This window comes from Pleurodeles waltl, chromosome 12, assembly GCF_031143425.1.
Source record: "Pleurodeles waltl isolate 20211129_DDA chromosome 12, aPleWal1.hap1.20221129, whole genome shotgun sequence".
Lineage (NCBI taxonomy): Eukaryota > Metazoa > Chordata > Amphibia > Caudata > Salamandridae > Pleurodeles > Pleurodeles waltl.
Window position 1 is genome coordinate 271060891 of NC_090451.1, and position 19547 is coordinate 271080437.

The window sequence follows — 19547 nt, forward strand, 5'->3', positions numbered from 1 at the left end:
AGCCCAACACTAGATGGCGGAAGCAATGCATAGCATGTGTATCTGCAGCTACACATGCCATCGAACATATATATATATATTTATATACATACAAACGTCACAGTTCTCTTCTCTGTGATCCGGAGAAAGACAGATTGCACACCCAGTGCGGAGATGTGTATGGAAAATTGGCGTGACACCAAGGGCAAAAGCAAAATGGAGTCCGTCCCATCACCCTACCATTGTTCGACTACAATGCGTCGAAGTAGGCCCAAGAAGGGCGAGGTTGCCCCTAAGGGACGTGTAATCGACCCCGACAATTACAATGGGATCGAATGTAAGATTGGAAAACCCGATCGAGAACTATACCTGCGTTTATAGAAAATAAGAGAGAAGTTCAGATAGTACTGAACCGCGATCTACTGGAGCAAGAGGAAACACGTCCGAACCCGACGGTGGAAAGAAAATAATTTAACAAAGGACTCGATGCCCATGCATACTGTCACCGAGAGGAGGAGTCACTCGATCTCGTGACTCGAAAACCTTCTTCGAAGAGCATATATGGAAAATGTCACTTACCCAGTGTACATCTGTTCGTGGCATGAGTCGCTGCAGATTCACATGCTGTGCACAGTCCGCCGTCTGGTGTTGGGCTCGGAGTGTTACAAGTTGTTTTTCTTCGAAGAAGTCTTTTCGAGTCACGAGACCGAGGGACTCCTCCCACTTCGATTCCATTGCGCATGGGCGTCGACTCCATCTTAGATTGTTTTCCCCGCAGAGGGTGAGGTAGGAGTTGTGTATGTTAGTAATAGTGCCCATGCAATGGAATGAATACGTATGTACATAATAAAGGTTAAAGTAATATATTTACAAATGTACAAATGTTGAAGATCTACTTCTAAACGGCTACAGGCTTCCGGGGAGGCGGGTGGGCGCATGTGAATCTGCAGCGACTCATGCCACGAACAGATGTACACTGGGTAAGTGACATTTTCCGTTCGATGGCATGTGTAGCTGCAGATACACATGCTGTGCACCGACTAGTAAGCAGTTATCTCCCCAAAAGCGGTGGTTCAGCCTGTAGGAGTTGAAGTAGTTTGAAATAATGTTCTTAGTACAGCCTGACCTACTGTGGCTTGTTGTGCAGTTAACACATCTACACAGTAGTGCTTGGTAAATGTATGAGGCGTAGACCATGTTGCTGCCTTACATATTTCATTCATTGGAATATTTCCTAGAAAGGCCATGGTAGCCCCTTTCTTTCTGGTTGAGTGTGCCTTTGGTGTAATAGGCAGCTCTCTCTTTGCTTTAAGATAGCAGGTTTGAATACACTTAACTATCCACCTAGCAATGCCTTGTTTTGTAATTGGATTTCCTGTATGAGGTTTTTGAAAGGCATTAAATAGTTGTTTTGTTTTTCTAATTAGTTTCGTTCTGTCAATGTAGTACATTAGTGCTCTTTTGATGTCTAATGTATGTAGTGCTCTTTCAGCTACAGAATCTGGTTGTGGGAAGAACACTGGTAATTCTACTGTTTGATTTAAGTGGAACGGTGAGATAACCTTTGGTAAAAAGTTAGGATTTGTTCTTAGAACGACTTTATTTTTATGTATTTGAATAAAGGGTTCTTGTATGGTAAATGCTTGAATCTCGCTCACTCTTCTTAGAGATGTGATGGCAATCAAAAATGCTACTTTCCACGTTAAGTATTGCATTTCACAAGAATGCATGGGCTCGAAAGGTGGACCCATGAGTCTTGTTAAGACAATGTTGAGGTTCCATGAAGGAACAGGTGGTGTTCTTGGTGGTATGATTCTCTTTAAGCCTTCCATAAACGCTTTAATGACTGGTATTCAAAATAGTGAAGTTGAATGAGTAATTTGTAGGTAAGCTGATATTGCAGTGAGATTTGATTTTTGCAAATGTAGTAAATATCCTACTATATCCTTTGGAGATGCGTGTAATGGCTGAATTTGATTATTCTGGCAGTAATACACGAATCTTTTCCACTTGTTTGCGTAGCAGTGTCTAGTGGTAGGTTTCCTAGCTTGTTTTATGACCTCCATACATTCTTGTGTGAGGTGCAAGTGTCCGAATTCTAGGATTTCAGGAGCCAAATTGCTAGATTCAAAGATGCTGGATTTGGATGTCTGATCTGTTGTTTGTGTTGTGTTAACAGATCTGGTTTGTTGGGTAGTTTGACATGAGGTACTACTGACAGGTCTAGTAGTGTCGTGTACCAAGGTTGCCTCGCCCATGTTGGTGCTATTAGTATGAGTTTGAGTTTGTTTTGACTCAACCTGTTTACTACATATGGAATGAGAGGGAGAGGGGGAAAAGCGTATGCAAAGATCCCTGACCAGTTCATCCATAGAGCATTGCCTTGGGATTGATCTTGTGGGTACCTGGATGCGAAGTTTTGGCATTTTGAGTTTTCCTTTGTTGCAAATAGATCTATTTGAGGCGTTCCCCAAATTTGAAAGTAATTGTTTAGTATTTGGGGGTGAATTTCCCATTCGTGGGTTTGTTGGTGATCTCGAGAGAGATTGTCTGCCAACTGGTTCTGAATCCCTGGAATAAATTGTGCTATTAGGCGAATATGGTTGTGAATCGCCCAATGCCATATTTTCTGTGTTAGGAGGCACAACTGTGTTGAGTGTGTCCCTCCTTGTTTGTTTAGATAATACATTGTTGTCATGTTGTCTGTTTTGACAAGAATGTATTTTTGGGTTATTATGGGTTGAAATGCTTTCAGCGCTAGAAATACTGCTAACATTTCCAAGTGATTTATGTGAAACTGTCTCTGATGTATGTCCCATTGTCCTTGGATGCTGTGTTGATTGAGGTGTGCTCCCCACCCTGTCATGGAAGCATCTGTTGTTATGACGTATTGTGGCACTGGGTCTTGGAAAGGCCGCCCTCGGTTTAAATTTGTACTGTTCCACCATAGAAGCGAGATGTATGTTTGGCGGTCTATCAACACCAGATCTAGAAGTTGACCCTGTGCTTGTGACCATTGTGATGCTAGGCACTGTTGTAAGGGTCGCATGTGCAATCTTGCGTTTGGGACAATGGCTATGCATGAAGACATCATGCCTAGTAGTTTCATTACCATTCTGACTTGTATCTTTTGTGTTGGATACATGGCCTGTATTACTTTGTGAAATGTTTGAACCCGTTGTGGACTTGGAGTGGCAATCCCTTTTGTTGTGTTGATTGTCGCTCCTAAGTATTGCTGCGTTTGACACGGCAAAAGGTGTGACTTCGCGTAGTTGATGGAGAAACCTAGCCTGTGAAGGGTTTGTATGACATATTTTGTGTGCTGTGAACACTGTTTTAGCGTGTTGGTTTTGATTAACCAGTCGTCTAAGTACGGGAACACATGTATTTGCTGCCTTCTGATATGTGCAGCTACTACTGCCAGGCATTTTGTAAAAACTCTTGGCGCAGTTGTTATCCCGAATGGCAACACTTTGAATTTGTAATGTATTCCTTGGAATACGAACCTTAGGTATTTCCTGTGTGAAGGATGTATTGGTATATGGAAATACGCATCTTTTAGATCTAATGTTGTCATGTAGTCTTGCTGTTTGAGCAGTGGGATTACGTCTTGTAATGTGACCATGTGAAAGTGGTCTGATTTTATGTAGGTATTTAGTGTTCTGAGATCTAGTATTGGTCTCAGAGTTTTGTCCTTTTTGGGTATTAGAAAGTACAGTGAGTAAACTCCTGTGTTTTTTTGTTGAATTGGTACTAATTCTATTGCGTCCTTTTGTAGCAATGCTTGAACTTCTAGTCCTAGAAGATCTATATGTTGTTTTGACATATTTTGTGTTTTCGGTGGGACGTTTGGAGGGAATTGGCGAAATTCTATGCAATAACCATGCTGGATAATTGCTAAGACCCAAGTGTCTGTTGTTATTTCCTCCCAAAGTTTGTAAAATTGGCTTAGTCTTCCCCCCACAGGTGTTATGTGATGGGGTTGTGTGACTTGTGAGTCACTGCTTATTTTGAGGGGTTTTTGGGCCTTGGAATTTTCCTCTATTTTTTGGGAATTGGCCCCCTCTAAATTGCCCCCGAAAACCTCCCCTCTGATATTGACCCTGGTAGGTAGGCCTTGTTTGTGAGGTTGTGGTTTCTGTGGGTTCACCTTGAAACCCTCCCCTAAAAGGTGTTTTCCGAAATGTGCCTCTGCTCTGCGGGGAGTAGAGTGCGCCCATGGCTTTGGCTGCATCAGTGTCCTTTTTGAGTTTTTCGATGGCAGTGTCTACTTCCGGCCCAAACAATTGCTGTTCATTAAACGGCATATTGAGCACAGCCTGCTGGATCTCCGGTTTGAACCCAGAAGTGCGCAGCCATGCGTGCCTTCGTATTGTGACTGCAGTGTTTATTGTCCTTGCAGCTGTATCTGCTGCATCCATGGAAGACCGTATCTGATTATTTGAGATACTTTGTCCCTCTTCCACGACCTGTTGCGCTCTTTTTTGGAACTCCTTGGGTAAGTGTTCGATGAAATGTTGCATTTCATCCCAATGAGCCCTGTCGTATCTTGCCAAAAGTGCTTGTGAATTGGCAATACGCCACTGATTTGCTGCTTGTGCTGCAACCCTTTTTCCCGCAGCATCAAATTTGCGGCTCTCCTTGTCTGGAGGTGGTGCGTCGCCTGAGGTATGAGAGTTGGCTCTCTTACGAGCTGCCCCCACAACTACTGAGTCTGGTGTTAGTTGTGTTGTAATATATACTGGATCTGTGGGCGGTGGCTTATATTTTTTCTCCACCCTTGGAGTTATGGCTCTGCCTTTAACTGGATCCTGAAAAATTTGTTTTGAATGTCTTAGCATTCCTGGGAGCATGGGAAGGCATTGATACTGGCTATGGGTGGAGGATAGGGTGTTAAAGAGAAAGTCATCCTCAATAGGTTCCGAATGTAAGGAGACATTGTGAAACTCGGCTGCCCTTGCAACCACCTGTGTATAGGATGTACTGTCCTCAGGTGGTGACGGTTTTGTAGGATAAGAGTCTGGGCTATTGTCAGACACTGGAGCATCGTAGAGGTCCCATACATCGGGATCATCCTGACTCATTGTGGTATGAGCTGGTGAGTGCATCAGTGGTGGAGTTGTTGCTGGTGATGCATGTATTGATGGTGGTGGAGACGGTGGTGGGGTTGTTTTCCTTGCCACCTTTGCCTGTGGTTGCTTGTCCTTTTGTTGAAAGGCAAGTTTCCTTTTTATTTTGATTGGGGGAAGAGTGGTTATCTTCCCTGTGTCCTCATGAATATGAAGCCTTCTTTGTGTGTAGTCAGGCTCTACAGCTTGAAGCTCCTCTCCAAATCTATGTAATTGGGAGGTTAATCCTTGTTCTTCTGTATAGGAACTAGTTTTCGGCTCCGAGGCTGGGTGTTTCGGAACCGAAACCTTTTCGGAAGTCTTTTTAGACTCCGAAGAAACCTTCTTTGTTTTCGGCGTGGTGTCTCGGTGCCGAAATTCTTCGGTGCCGCTGTCTCTGTGCCGAAGTTTCTCGGAGCCGCTGTCTCGGCTCCGAGGTTGCTGTGTGGCGGTATCTCGACCGGAGTCGGATGACTTCGACACCAGCATGCCCTTTTTCGGTGCCTTGGATGGGTCACCTATTTTTCGGGTTAAGCCATGGCCTGTTGGCGGTGGCGTCCCCTGGGCTTTTGTAGACTTCTCGTGAGTCTTGATTTTCGACGTCTTACTCACGGTTTTGGTTGTTTCTTCGGCGTCGAGTTCTTCCGAATCCGACTCGCGGACGGAGAAAGCTTCTTCTTCCTCCTCGAAACGATCTTGACCTGTCGGCGTGGACGCCATTTGTAGTCTCCTGGCTCTTCGGTCTCTCAGCGTCTTCCTCGACCGAAACGCTCGACAGGCTTCACAAGTATCCTCCTTGTGCTCGGGGGACAAGCATAAGTTACAGACCAGATGGTGATTCGTATACGGATACTTGTGATGGCATTTTGGGCAGAAGCGGAATGGGGTCCGTTCCATGAGCCTTGAAGTCGCACGTGGCCGGGCCGACCAGGCCCCGACGGGGGATCGAAAAAACCCCGAAGGGCAACCGGAGCTCTTCAAAATTCGGTGTCGATTTGTTCTAACTAACCCGATACCGAACGCAAACAATACCGACGTTTTTTTCCGAGATTCTAACTAACTTTCCGACCCGAAACACGGAGCGAAAAGGAACACATCCGAACCCGATGGCGGAAAAAAAACAATCTAAGATGGAGTCGACGCCCATGCGCAATGGAATCGAAGTGGGAGGAGTCCCTCGGTCTCGTGACTCGAAAAGACTTCTTCGAAGAAAAACAACTTGTAACACTCCGAGCCCAACACCAGACGGCGGACTGTGCACAGCATGTGTATCTGCAGCTACACATGCCATCGAACATATATATATATAGTATCCAAGCGTGTCCTGTTATTCTTCCTGTGCTCGCCTGAAGAGGTGGGTGCTCAAACAATGGGCACAGGAGCCATTCGAAATATGCTTCACATAAGATTCAAACGACGGCACTCCATGCAGTTTGCTGTCCTTTATTTATGTCAGGAATTCCATATCAATTCAAAACCTCAAGGAATCACAGGTTTAGGGCGACGCGTTTCAACCATCACGGTCTTCCTCCTGGCCCTCCAAGTGTTCAAGTCAAGTGTATATATAGTAACAGTTTAGAAAGAAAGGAATGAGTAGTAAAGCAGATGAAAGTCAGAAAAGATAAGCTATTAGCTCTAGCAGGTAGAATCTGCAAGTATAGTTTGACGCTTGTTACAGGTAAATTTAGATACAATTTAAATACATTTAAGTCCACTGCTCAGCGGGAAGTTCCAGCAAAACCTTACAGCATCAGAGGAGAACTGTTTTAGAGAGAATTATGAGTTTGTGAGCAGCAGCAATTCTTAAATTCTAGAGGTGTGTCAAACAGGGTGGCTTTGAAAGCTAAGCAGCTAATTTTTAATTTAATCCTGGCTACTAAGGACAATCACTGAAGCTCTTAAGACCAGGGAGATAAGGTCAAATTTCCTCTTGCTGTTGCGTAAAGTATTGATTTGACTGAAATGAGAGACAACCAGAAATTCTGAGTAAACACCATTCCGGCATTTAAGCCAGGACATTATTAAGGCATATGCAGATGATTTCAGTTGAAATGAGGTTAGCTTACTTTCATTATTTTTTTTTTAAACAAACTGTGATCGATGTTTGCATTTTTTGCCAAGTTGCTTATATAAGGTGTAAGCAGCAGTATGCAATCCAGGGTGAAGCCAATAGGATTTCACTTCATGTGACCGGGGGTGTGTGTGTGTGGGGGTGGGTGGAGTGGGGGGGTGGCTGTTCAAGTCGATTTTGGCTAAATTTGCATTTAGAGCTGGTGGGAGAAAGGACAAATTCAGCCTTCTGTAAGGTTAGAACTGAGCTAATATGACATTAAAATGTGCAGTTCTTCTAGACAAGTTCGAAGATTTAGGACATCAGACGATGCGATCTTTAAGTAAATTTGTGGGACATCCACCTAATGATGTAATGATGCATTTGGACTGCCTTCAGTCTCTACTCAATGTGTGTTCAGCAGCTGTAGGAATAAGCTGACAAGAGCAGATAAGAGAATGGAGCCTCAGGGAACTCCACATGCCACACAAGACTAGACCGAGGAGTGGCTGCCAATTCTCACAACTGGCAGTATATTGAAAAGTGGAGAACCAACTCAAGGCTTCATTTTTGAAGGTCAAACATCATTCTAGCATGCCGAGGAGCTTCTTATGTCTGTACACTTTAGGTGATCACCATATGTAATGCTGCCATCAGATCAAGCAGATGGGAAAACATCCCTTGCCTTCATCTATTACCCAGTGGAAGTCATCTTATAATGTTCAAAATTATCTGTTCTGTGTTGTAATCACTACAAAAGCCAAACTCGTTCTCCTCAAATAGAATGTTTTCAGTTAGGTAAGATAGCGCAATACACATTTTTCAATGGTCTTAGTTAACCACCATAACCTTGAGGTTGGTCTGAAGGTGGTTAGACTGTTTAGGTTCATCTTATTTTCTGTACAATTGCGCACATTTTGACTGCTTTCAGATAGCTTGAAAAAATGTGTTATTCCAGGGAAGCATTTAGCCAGAGACGGCAATCTGATTCTAAAAGGTGAAAGTTACCTTTGATGAAATATGGGGGGAAAGCAGCTTTATAATAACAGGTCAAACGGAGTTCTTTCACAACTCTGTGGAGCTTTTCTGGTGATACAAGTGAAAAGGTTTCTCAAATATTCTGTGTTTTCTGAGGCTTCTGAAGTTAATGTTTCAGTGTTATTTCAAAGTGAGAAAGTCCCTGCATTTTTCAAGAGAAGACAAGGGTGTCCCTGCAATAAACAAGTCTATGATTGTATGAATGAGCTTAAATAGGGATCTGGCTGGGATGGTTATATATAGCTTGTCTTGTGTAGGAAGGTGCCCCCTTATGAAATGGTTACCCTGACATTTTGCCTGGTATTTGATGCAATTTTGACTGAAAGTGCACTGGGTTCCTGCTAACCAGGTCCCCAGTACCAGAACTTTTTCCCTAAAACTGTGCAATTATTCTCCAACTGATTGGCCAAACCTTTGACACCCCTGGTCGTCCCTAGTAAACGGTACCCCTGGTACCTAGGGCCTGGGTACCAAAGAGAATTCCACAAAGACTACAGCATGCATTGTGCCACCCACAGGGACCCCTGACCTAGCACATACAGACTGCCACTGCAGGCTGCCAGTTATGGTGCAGCTAAAAGAGAAACATGAAATGGCACACAGCCTATGTGCCACGTCTCCCAACACTGCATGCAATATATATATATGTCACACTTACAATATTACATGTGAGGATATATCTGTAGGAGCAGATATGTCCCTGCTATGCTTTTGTCGATTCTCAGACAGTGAGTAGACAGGGAAGCCATTTTAACTACATGTGCTAAACACCAGTCAATACAAGTTCCCACGCTACATGATGGTTTTACTGAAAATAGGAATGTTTGGTATGGCAGTTGTTTCCAAGGAAACTGTTAACAGTTTCAGCAAAGGGGTTGTCTACAGTTGACTAAGTTTTTCAAAGGGCAGGTCCAGATTTACTCGTTGATTAGCATGTGTGTAGTTCGTTACAGCATTGTAAAACCAAATAGTGGTTTGACCAACACCTCTCTATTGGGGGCAGATATCTGTTTGTTTTAAGTGATGTCACTATTAGGTCCAGAATGTGACATTTATGTGTTGGAGTTACCCATATGTATTAAAGGTCCTGAAGCTGAAGTAAGTTGCATGGTAATATAACATCTTTGAAACACTGTTTACCCCAGTCAATGTTGAACATTCAAGTATAAGAGACAGGCCTGAGGAAAGGTCATGGTATATCTTTAAAGAACTGATGAAAGTCACGTTGAAAAACCCTGCATTAGAGGCAGGTTTAAGGGAGAAAAGACACTTATTTGCGCTCCTTGCTCAAACACTTGCACACCTCTAAGCAACTAATAAAAATGACCGGCATTACTGTGCAGAGCCTTATGCTGTAATTTTCTTCCATCAAAAAGGTATTAAATAAGTGTTACATTCTTTCATAATCTTACAGAACAAATTGTTTTGGTGACACAAAGTTTATATGGCAGATGTTTATTCATTCATTCACTCCTTTCCAAACCAGACTTCAAACTAAGAGGTTAAACAGCTCACAGTGATCACTCATACTGACCTGGGAGCAGTTTCATTCAAAGGCTGGGGCTTTGCCCAAGACAAGTGAGGGCATGCTGGGAGAGGCCGTGGCTTGGGGTCTCCCAGATGAGCTTCAAGCACTTTTGAATAGCGATGAAGGTGGTTTCCTGCAAGCATTCAATTATAGGTTAGATTGCTTTTTCTGATTGGCCTGTAAAGTCGTTTATTGTACTACATTATAATATTTGCCTGAAAAAACAGTATGTAATGGAAGCCACAAACACCGTCACAGAATCAAAAATTACAAAGGTTCAAAGCACTTTCTTCATCTTATAAGTAAAAGTACTTTGATAAGGGGAATGTTACTCACCTAGTAAGCATATGTTCATGGCATACAGTGCTGTAGATTCACATGCTGTGCTCGAAAGTGTGCAGGTTATTTTTCTTCAAACAAAGTCTTTTGAGTCACAAGGTATTGTGACTCCTCCTCTTGCTGGTAGGGCGCATGGTCATTGACACAATAGTTATATTGTTATCCCAGCTGGCGGGTGAGGATGAAATGTGAAGCAAAATGTAGTACAGAAAGTTATCCATGCAATGAGGAAAGGAAAACATTAAAATTGACTGCAACTTGCAATACCCCTCCCTCTCCCTCCCCACCGCCCCCCACACACACACACTTTTTGCCTGGTATGTGATTCAACTTTGACTGAAGTTCATAGGGTACCTGCCAACCAGGTCCCCAGTGCCAGTGTTCCTTCTCCCTAAACTGTACAACTGTTTCCCCAATTGGCACATCCTTTAGCACCCTCTGTAAGTCCCTAGTAAATGGTACCCCTGGTACCTAGGGCCTGAGGTGCTAAAGAGGGTCCCTAAAGGCTGCAGCACGAATTGTGGCACCTTAAGGGACCCCTCACCAAGGACATGACAGGCTGCCATTGCAGGCTGAGTGGCTTGGTGCACACAAAAGTGAAAACACGACATGGCACACAGCCTGTGTGCCATGTCCCCTGACACTGCATGCAATATATGTAAACCATCCCTAAAGCAGGCCTTAGAGCCCTAAGGCAGGGTGCACTATATTACATGTGAGGGCATATCTGAAGGAGCAGATATACCCCTGCTATATCTTTGTCAATTCTCAGACATAGTAAGTGGCCAGGGAAGCCATTTTAAATGCATGTGCTGGACACTGGTCAATACGAGATCCCCAGCTACATCATGGCTTCACTGAAGATAGGGATGTTTGGTATTAAACTTCTCGTATTGGTGAACCCACACTGATGCCAGTGTTGGACTTACCTACGAGGTGCCCCCAAAAATATACCAGCCTCTGGTGTGCTTGCTGACTGGTTTCTGCCAGCCTGCCACCTGAGACGGTTCGGGCCCCCTAGGTTGAGAGCCTTTCTGCTCTCAGGAGGTCCAGAACAAAAGCCTGTCTAGGAAGAGGGTGTTATACGCCTTCTCACAGGATGACCTGCTGATTAGCCTTCCTAAGGTGGCCAGTCTCAAAGGGCTGCTGCCTTTTAAATGCAAATCTGGCTTCCCTCACAGGAGAGGCAGTCAATCCCCCAATGTCCAGAGCCCACTTGGCACCTGGACAGACAGAAAAATTAGCCATCTCCAGGATAGTACTACCCCCTAAGGTAGGCTACTACGAGGTGGACATGAAATTTTAGATGTAGCCGTCTTTGTGGTGGCACCAGAGAAGGAGACCCTGATGACTTAAGAAGACCAAGGACCGTGAAGAGCTACAAAAGTAAAAAAGGAGAAAAGCAGCAGCTGACCTGGTATCAACCCAGTCGGCCTGTCTGCATCTCTCGTTGAAATCTGCACCAAAGTCGACTCGACCTGCAGCTGTGAGTCCAGAAACCAGTGAGGACTGCCGGCTTCCAAAAAAGACACAAGACCTCCTGTGAACAGCAGACCTGTTCACAAGCAAACCCCAAAAGAAGGGACTCTGAAGCCTCCAGAACCACCAAAACATGACACCTGAAGACATCACTGCACTGCTGTCGCTGACCCGAGTTGAAGTGGACCACAGGTGCCAACAAGGTTCCCCAGCCCTCCAGAATCTGAGTCCATCGAGGTTGCACCCCTCCTGAACGCCCTGACGACACCTGCAGCCTCTAAACACCGCTCCCCACCACTGCAACCGCTCCAGTAAAGAAAACACGACACCTAAGGACACCTCTGCACCCGTCGCCCATGAGACGTGGAGAAGAGGTGCCTACCTTTGCCCGAGCATCATGAGGCCTAAGCCCTGCTGTTGGTTCAGCCTGACTGGCTTCCTGGACAGAGCCTGCAGCCTCTTTTCACAGTGACCGATCTCCATTAGAAGGCATTGGGCACCCAAGGCTGTTTTGCACTCTGCACCTGGCTGCCAATGTGCAGCTGAGGGTGTGCTACCTTGGACCTTGCCTACTATTCACCTTACCTCCTGGAGATTGTTCTTGTAAGTTGCTGTACTCTAACTGTTTGCAGAACTTGTTTTTCCTCCCACAGGATAACATTGCTGAACTCAGAAATTGCACAGTGTTCAATTTTTAAAGTGAAAAGAATTCCTATTAAAAAAACGTACTATCTCTGATGCCTAAACATATATAAAGATACTTCCTATTTTTTTTTAATGTGTGATCTCCTTGAGTCGTGTGTCTCATTTATTGACTATTGTGTGTATTTGCACATGTCTTGCATTCCTCTGTATTAGGCCTAAAGCTGCTCAACCATACTACCCCTAAATAGAGCACTTTAGGATTGCATAGCAAGCCCTGTGCACTCACTGGGGAGCCCCTAGACTTTTAAATGGTATTCACAAACCACCTGGGGCCAGCTTCCTATATTGGTGGTGCAGAGGTTGGGATACAAGACTTGACATCTGCTGTACTTCTTGGTTGATAAGTGATTCAACAGAGGGATCCTAAAATTGGTCTTAGGTAGTAAAAAAAGGTTTTTTCCAATTTTTCTAAATTGTTGTACAATAGCTGTAGGGCCTTGGTTAAGTCCCTTTGCAAAACTGTTTAGAATTTAAAATAAAGTAAGTTAGGTCCGCTAGAAAAGTACTTAGCAATTTTTGTAAGTTCTTTAAAAAGTTTCCAACTACTTTAAACACCATGTCTGAGCAAGGGCCTTCCCAGACACTCAACCTGGCACCCTATCAGCACCTTAAGGTACCCCAATTTAAGGAGCTCTGTAGAGCATGGAAACTTGCCACAGGGTCTTAACGCACAAAGGTCCATCTGTAGCAATTGCTGGCAGAGAATGATAAGGCCTGGGCAAGTAGAAATCCCCCACAGGGGAAGAGGAGGATAATGCAGAGGTGGATAAAGGTGAAGATGATACCATCTCCTCTACCCTCGCAGGCAATACCTCCACTGAGAACACTTCTAGTAGTTTAGATTTAGATACTGAAGAAGCAGATCTTCAGAAGCTAGCCGAGAGGATAGCCCTAGAGGCTAAACTCTTAGCTATAGAAAGAGCTGAGATGGCTTAGGACCCATCTCTGGTGGCAACAAAACCATAAACTAGGTAGGAAACTTGTGACCTCAAAATTCCCAAAGGGATTGTCCCAAAATACTCAAAAGGTGATGATATCACCAAATGGCTCACAGCATTTGAGAGAGCCAGTAGAGTCAGGAAGGTCAGCCAGAAGTATTGAGAACTGTTCTTAGGCAAGTGCAGGGATAGACTCCTGACACTTGGAGATGCAGATGCTGAATCCTATGACCTCATGAAGGATACCCCGATTGGGGGTTTTAGAGTCACCATTGAGGAATATAGAATCAGGTTCAGGGAGACTCAGAAAACCACGAGTCAGCCCTGGGTAGATTTTGTAGATATGTCAGTTGAAACGCTAGGTAGTTAATTGAAGGGAAGTAAGGTGCATGATTACGATGGGCTTTATAATTTGCTTATGAAGGAAAATCTGTTAAGTAACTGTACTTCTGAAAAGTTGTATCAGTATCTGGTGGACCTGGGGCCAGTCTTTCCCCAACAGTTAAGAAAGAAGGCTGATCACTGGGTAAAAACTAGACATGGAGGGGGTGACCATAAAAAAAGAGCCCCCCCTCCCAGCCCACCCCCTGAGGAAACTGGTAGATCACTCTGGCGGTAAAGACAAAAGTAAGGAGTCCTCTGGAGGCCCTCAAACATTTGTCCAGGAGGGTAGGCCCGAGACACTTCACAAAACAAAAGTGGGTACCAGGGTAAAAATTTGGGTTCCACAAATGCTTGGTGCTTTGACAGTAAACAGACAGGGCACCGAACCATGGACACTTCCTGCCCTAAAGACAAACCCACTTGTGTGCTCCTAGGGATTGCCAGTGTAGTCTTAGAGGATGACTCCTCAGATGAGGAGGTTCTCATAATTTTTAACAGGAATGTGGGACCAACAGGTGACTTGGAGATTCCAGAGGGCGGTGAACACTTCCAACACATACTGGTTAATGAATCCCAACCACCTCCCTGAAAGATACCTGTGCTAGTCATACTATTGTGCATGACAGACTGGTACTCTCAAACTAATATATCCCAGATGAGACTGCCAGAGCAAGGGCTAGCCCAGTGGAGGTTACTGTTAGGTCTGTGGCTTTAGTACCCCTATAAATAGCTGGGTCCCTTAGTTGGAGAAGAGTGGTAGTCAGTACAGACCTCCCCCTTGACTGTTTCCTTGGAAATTATCACCCAGAGGTTGGTCTGAGCCAAAGTGAGGCACTGGTCCAGTGCAAGTTCTCAACTAAAGATTCTGCAAGTGCTGCTCCTGCAAGCAGAGCAAGCAAGCCCCGGGAGAAGAAGAAAAAAAAAAAGGCCAAGCGCAGGAAAGGTGGGCAACTTTTCACCAAAGTTCCAGTAAGACAAGTAGGGATGAACTCCACAGTTGGCACTGGTGAAGCCCTACCTGACCCACAAGAAGTCCTGAATAGTCAGGTGACTGCTAAGCCTGAGAAGGTGGCTCCTCAGCTTACAGACGAGAGAGTGGAAGGATTTTGCTTGCCACAGGATGTAGTAACCCCCCACTCTAAAACAGCAGTCAGGCAAACTGAACCCATAGAAGCCTGTATGTTATCACCTTCCCTTGTCATTTAAGAGATAAAGGTGTGGTTTTGGACACTGACAGCTGTCAGTGGCCTCTGCTGGTTGTTTATCTGTTTGCAGAACTTGTTTTTCCTCCCATGGGATAACATTGGAGAACTCAGAAATTGCACTCTGTCCACTTTTTAAAGTGAAAAGAATTCCTGTTTGAAAAAGTACTTACCTGAACGATTTTTCTAATACCTAAACATCTATAAAGATACTTGCTATTTTTATAAATTGGTGTGCATCACCTTCTTGAGCTGTGTATCTCATTTACTGATAACTGTGTGTATTAGTAGATGCCTTGCACTCCTCTATGTTAAGCCTAAGGCTACTCAACCACGTTACCCCTAAATAGAGCACTTTGGGAATGCATATCACAGGGGAACCCTTGGATCCTTTACATGGTATTCACATACTACGTAAAGGGCCATCTTCCTACAGTAACATAATCCTTTTGAGGCATGTGGAATTGTAGAAACATATGCTGTGCATAGACTGTAAAGCAGTCTTCCCAAAATAGCAGTGGCTTGCCTGTGGGAGCTGCAGATGTTTAGAAAAGTATACATAGAACTGACTGACCAACAATGGCTTCTAGGCGAGCCAATATGTCCACACAATTTAGTCTTGTAAAAGTATGTGGTGTATACCATATACCTGCTTTACAAATATCAGCAATGGGAATATTCCCAGTATATTGGGCTTTAGGAAGGATAGATAAGGACCTTTTAGCTTTAGTATTCATGTCTGCATGCATTTAATAATCCATCTAGCAATGCCTAATTTAAAAATGGCTTTCCCTGCGTAGGTCTTTGAGAAGCAACAAAAAGCTGTTGTGTTTTTCTAAAAGATTTAGTTCTGTCAATATAATACATGATGGCTCATTTAACATCTAATTACCATCTAATGTATGGAGAGCCCGTTTCACAACAGGTTGAGGGAGACAGCGGAAGATCAATAGATTGACTGAGGTGAAAGTGTGAAACCACCTTTGGGAGAAAAACTCAGGGTTGGTACTGAGTACAACCCTATCTCTGTGCATTTGGAAAAACGGTTCTTCCAAGGTTAGTGCCTGAAGATCACTGACACATCTAAGGGAAGCAATGGGGACTAGAAACTGGAGGGGTCAGGAGTAGAGGGATTCAAATAAAGGGCCCATCAGACTTGTCAATACAATGTTAAGATTCCATGTCACGGCTGGTGGGACCCGAGAAGGAATGGCTCTTTTAAGTCCTTCCACGAAGGCTTTAATGACGAGAATTCTGAATAGATTAAGGTTTCCAAACTCCGGGACTTCAGAAGCCAGATTGCAAGGTTGAGAGACCTGGGATCTGGGTGCCTGATCTCTCCATGGTTCGGAGTTAGAAGGTCCTGCCTGTTGTGGAGTGTCTTGTGTGGGACCACTGAGAGCTTGAGGAGGGTGGTGAACCATGACTGCCATGCCCACGTGGGAGCCACAAGGTTCAGGGTGAAAGATGTCTGCTGAAGTTTGTGAACCACAAATGGACGCAGAGGAAGAGGAGGAAATGTGTAAGCAAATATTCCTGACCAACTCATCCATGATGCATTTCCCTTGGATTATGGGTGTGGGAACCTGAAGCGAAGTTTGGACATTTGGTGTTTTCTGCTGTGGCAAAGAGATCTATCTCTTGTCGTCCTGCTGAGGAAGTTGGCAAAGTAGTTGTCCATTCCTGGCAAGTATTCCACTAAGAGGTGGATCTTGTGATGACGAGATCATTATCAAATGGTCTGGGCTAGGTAAGAGAGCTGAGGGGATCTGGTGCACCCTTGTTTCTGAAGATTAAACATGGCTGTCATGTTGTCCTTTTTGAACCGGACTACCTTGTTAATTAGGTGAGGAAGGAAAGTTTTCAGCACTATGAACAGCTAATAACTCTAGGTGATTTATGACTGGGACTCCACTGATCTTGGAGAGTCAAATTCTGCAAATGATCCCCTCATAAGGGAGGTATCTGCTGTTATGGTTCTCTGCGGAACTGGGTCTAGGAATGGCCGTCCCTTTAACAAGTTGTTGGGGTTCTACATTGCCAAGAGTGTTAAGTTTCACAGCCGACCAACACTAGAGCTTCCCATTGACCCTCCACTTGAGACCATTGGTGCACAACTCACTCCTGCAATGGACACGTGAGTAACCTGGCATGGGGTACTATAGCGATGCATGAGGCCATCATGCCGAGGAGGCGCATAATTGTCCTGAATATGACCTGCTGATTTGGTTGAAAGAGAGGAATAATTGCCTGAAAGGATTGTATCCTGACAGCATTTGGGTAGGCTATCCCCATCTCTGAATTGAGAGCGAACCCTAGAAAAGGTTGGATCTGACAGGGTTTGAGATAGGATTTTGAAGCACTGATCGTAAAGCCTAGTTTATGAAGTAAGTTGATTGTGACTTGAGTGGGTTTGTGACATTTTAGACAGGAGGCACTTTTGATGAGCCAAAATTCCAGATAGGGAAAGACGTAGATGCCTTGTCTGCGTAGGTGAGTGGCCACCACAGCAAGGAACTTGGTTAAGACCTTTGGTGCAGCAGTGACTCAGAAAGGGAGCACTTTGAACTGGTAATGCTGTCCGCTTACTAAAAATCTCAGGTATCAGCAATGTGCGGATAGACTGGAGTGCGGAAGCAGGCGCCCTTGAGGTCGAGTGCGGACGTGAATTTGCCATGCTGTAGTAGTGGGATGATATCCTGAAGAGTGACCATGTACAAGTGCTCTGAAAGAATGTATTTGTTTCGTGATCCGAGATCCAAGATTGGTTTGAGGGACCTGTATCTTTTCTCTTGCCTGAATGAATCCTGTCTGTTTCTATTTTTCAGCACTATGTTCTCACCTCTCTTTGTCCTGATGATGACTCTTAAATAAATAGCAGTCGAAACGTCAACTGTTGATGCAGCGAAATGGGGCTTTTATTGTTGAGTAATAATGTGTTAATTATCTATCAAGTAACTGGTTTGCACACAGACCTGAGTTATATTTTACGACGACAACCCATCTGCTGTTTTGTATATATGTCTGTATCTATATTTTTGTTTCTTCTTTATATACAACCTTAGTTTTTCACTGGCGCCGTTCACCTGCACGATTTTCACAAGCACTTTGTATTCACTTATACAATTTGGCAATAAGAAATGTGGTTGCTGTTTATTACTTTTTATGCTGATCTGAATACCAATTTGATTATGCATACTGCCCTGTGTTAACATTATTTTCCATGAGGTTTTCTAACTTTGGGTTTTGAGTTATGCCCACTGAGACACTGTTGTAGATGCATGGCCATTGCCTGAAGGCAGTGGTTGCCCAGGGGTCTGTCTCTGGTGCTCCGGAGTAACTGTTTGCTCGAGGGTGGGGGGAGGGGTCTAGTACTCATGGCTGGCTGCACTGGTGAATAGCCTGGATTTCCAGGTTGGAGCTGGAGCTGTCGTCAGGGGAAAAGGGCTCTTTGTCCGCAGCCAATGCTTGAGCATGATGTTTCTCCCTCAATGACCTGGGTACTGAAAAGGTCTGGTGAACTGACTCTGCTACTCCATGAAATTTCAAGTCATCAAGCCACGAGCTGTGAAGGGTTTTTTTTCCAAAAGGAAGGAGTGGCAAGGGTCACAGTCAGCCTTGTTGTGCTTGGTGGAGAGACACAGATTACAGAACTGGTGGAGAGGGTATTTTGTGTGACACTGAGGGCAGTAGCAGGAAGACGTTCAATCCATCACTGTGCGAACATGAAAGGGGAACCCAGTGGTCAAAGGCCCCCGTGAGCCCAGGGTCGATGGAAAACCACCTGGTCGATTCAGGAGTCGGCGAACATGAGGGAAATAGGAGCACAATGGAGGTACAAACCATGTAAACCGAGAAGAGTGCATCACAATGGTGTCGACCCGGCGCATGATCACACGTCCGTAACCAACGGTGGAAAAAAAAACTAACAATGGAGTCTATGACCACGCGCATTACCAGAAAGAGGAGGATCTTGCACATATCTGAGTCCAATACTAGATGCCAGGATTATGCAGAGCATGTGTATCTACAGCCATACATGCCTCAAACGTATGGTTTCAAATTTCTTAGACGTCTTATTACATTTAGTACATCAGAACATGCAGTGAAGAGGGATATTTTTGTTTTAATAATCGTATAATTCACAATGTGCTTTCACAACAATTTCAAATTATTACTGTGAATACAGAAATGTGCATAGGTAAACAATGTTAAATTCAATAAAATAGAACTTGAAGAACACTGTAACCATATGTTCAATCCCACTATCATTTAGACCATAAATCTCTCTTTATACTTTATTAAAGAAGCCACAAATGTACCTTCCATCCTCAGGGGCAGTGTAAAATCTGCTCCGGTTGGGGCACGCTGCCTATTCTCAGAGTGGCTTAAACTGGCAGGTATTACCCCATAGGAGGTGTACTGTAGAAGAGAATCGAGCATCCAAAAGCAGTCTGCAGAGAACACAAAATACAATGAATGTTCATCAATTTAAACTTTTAATTCAGAGTTTAAATGCTTTGAATTCAACCGTCAAAATTATTTTCCCACCTGCTCTAAAATGTGTGGACAACACAAAACGTGCTGGTCATATACAATTCCAAAAGGGATACAACTGTACATTATTTATTTCTCCTACTTTTAAGTTCAGAAAAGCATGCCTTTTAGGTGTGTTTTTGACTGGCAGTGCCTGTCAAAACAAACCTGGCAGTAAAAAGCAGTTTGCTTTAACACGTCTGAGGACCAAGTGGAGCACCATGCATGACTGAAATCCATGGAGTGTAAAAGGGGTGGGGT

General features: G+C 44.2%; 1 protein-coding gene across 1 annotated transcript in view; it reads right to left on the reverse strand.

Moving 5' to 3' along the window:
* The window catches only part of MBTPS1 (membrane bound transcription factor peptidase, site 1), a 353237-nt gene that overhangs the window by 24099 nt on the left and 309591 nt on the right, over positions 1-19547 (reverse strand). Inside the window, exons 20-21 of the mRNA XM_069215792.1 lie at positions 19073-19204; positions 9710-9836 (exon numbers count right to left, since the gene is read on the reverse strand). Of these exons, the coding sequence (XP_069071893.1) occupies positions 9710-9836; positions 19073-19204 (259 nt within the window). The remainder of the gene's footprint in view (positions 1-9709; positions 9837-19072; positions 19205-19547) is intronic.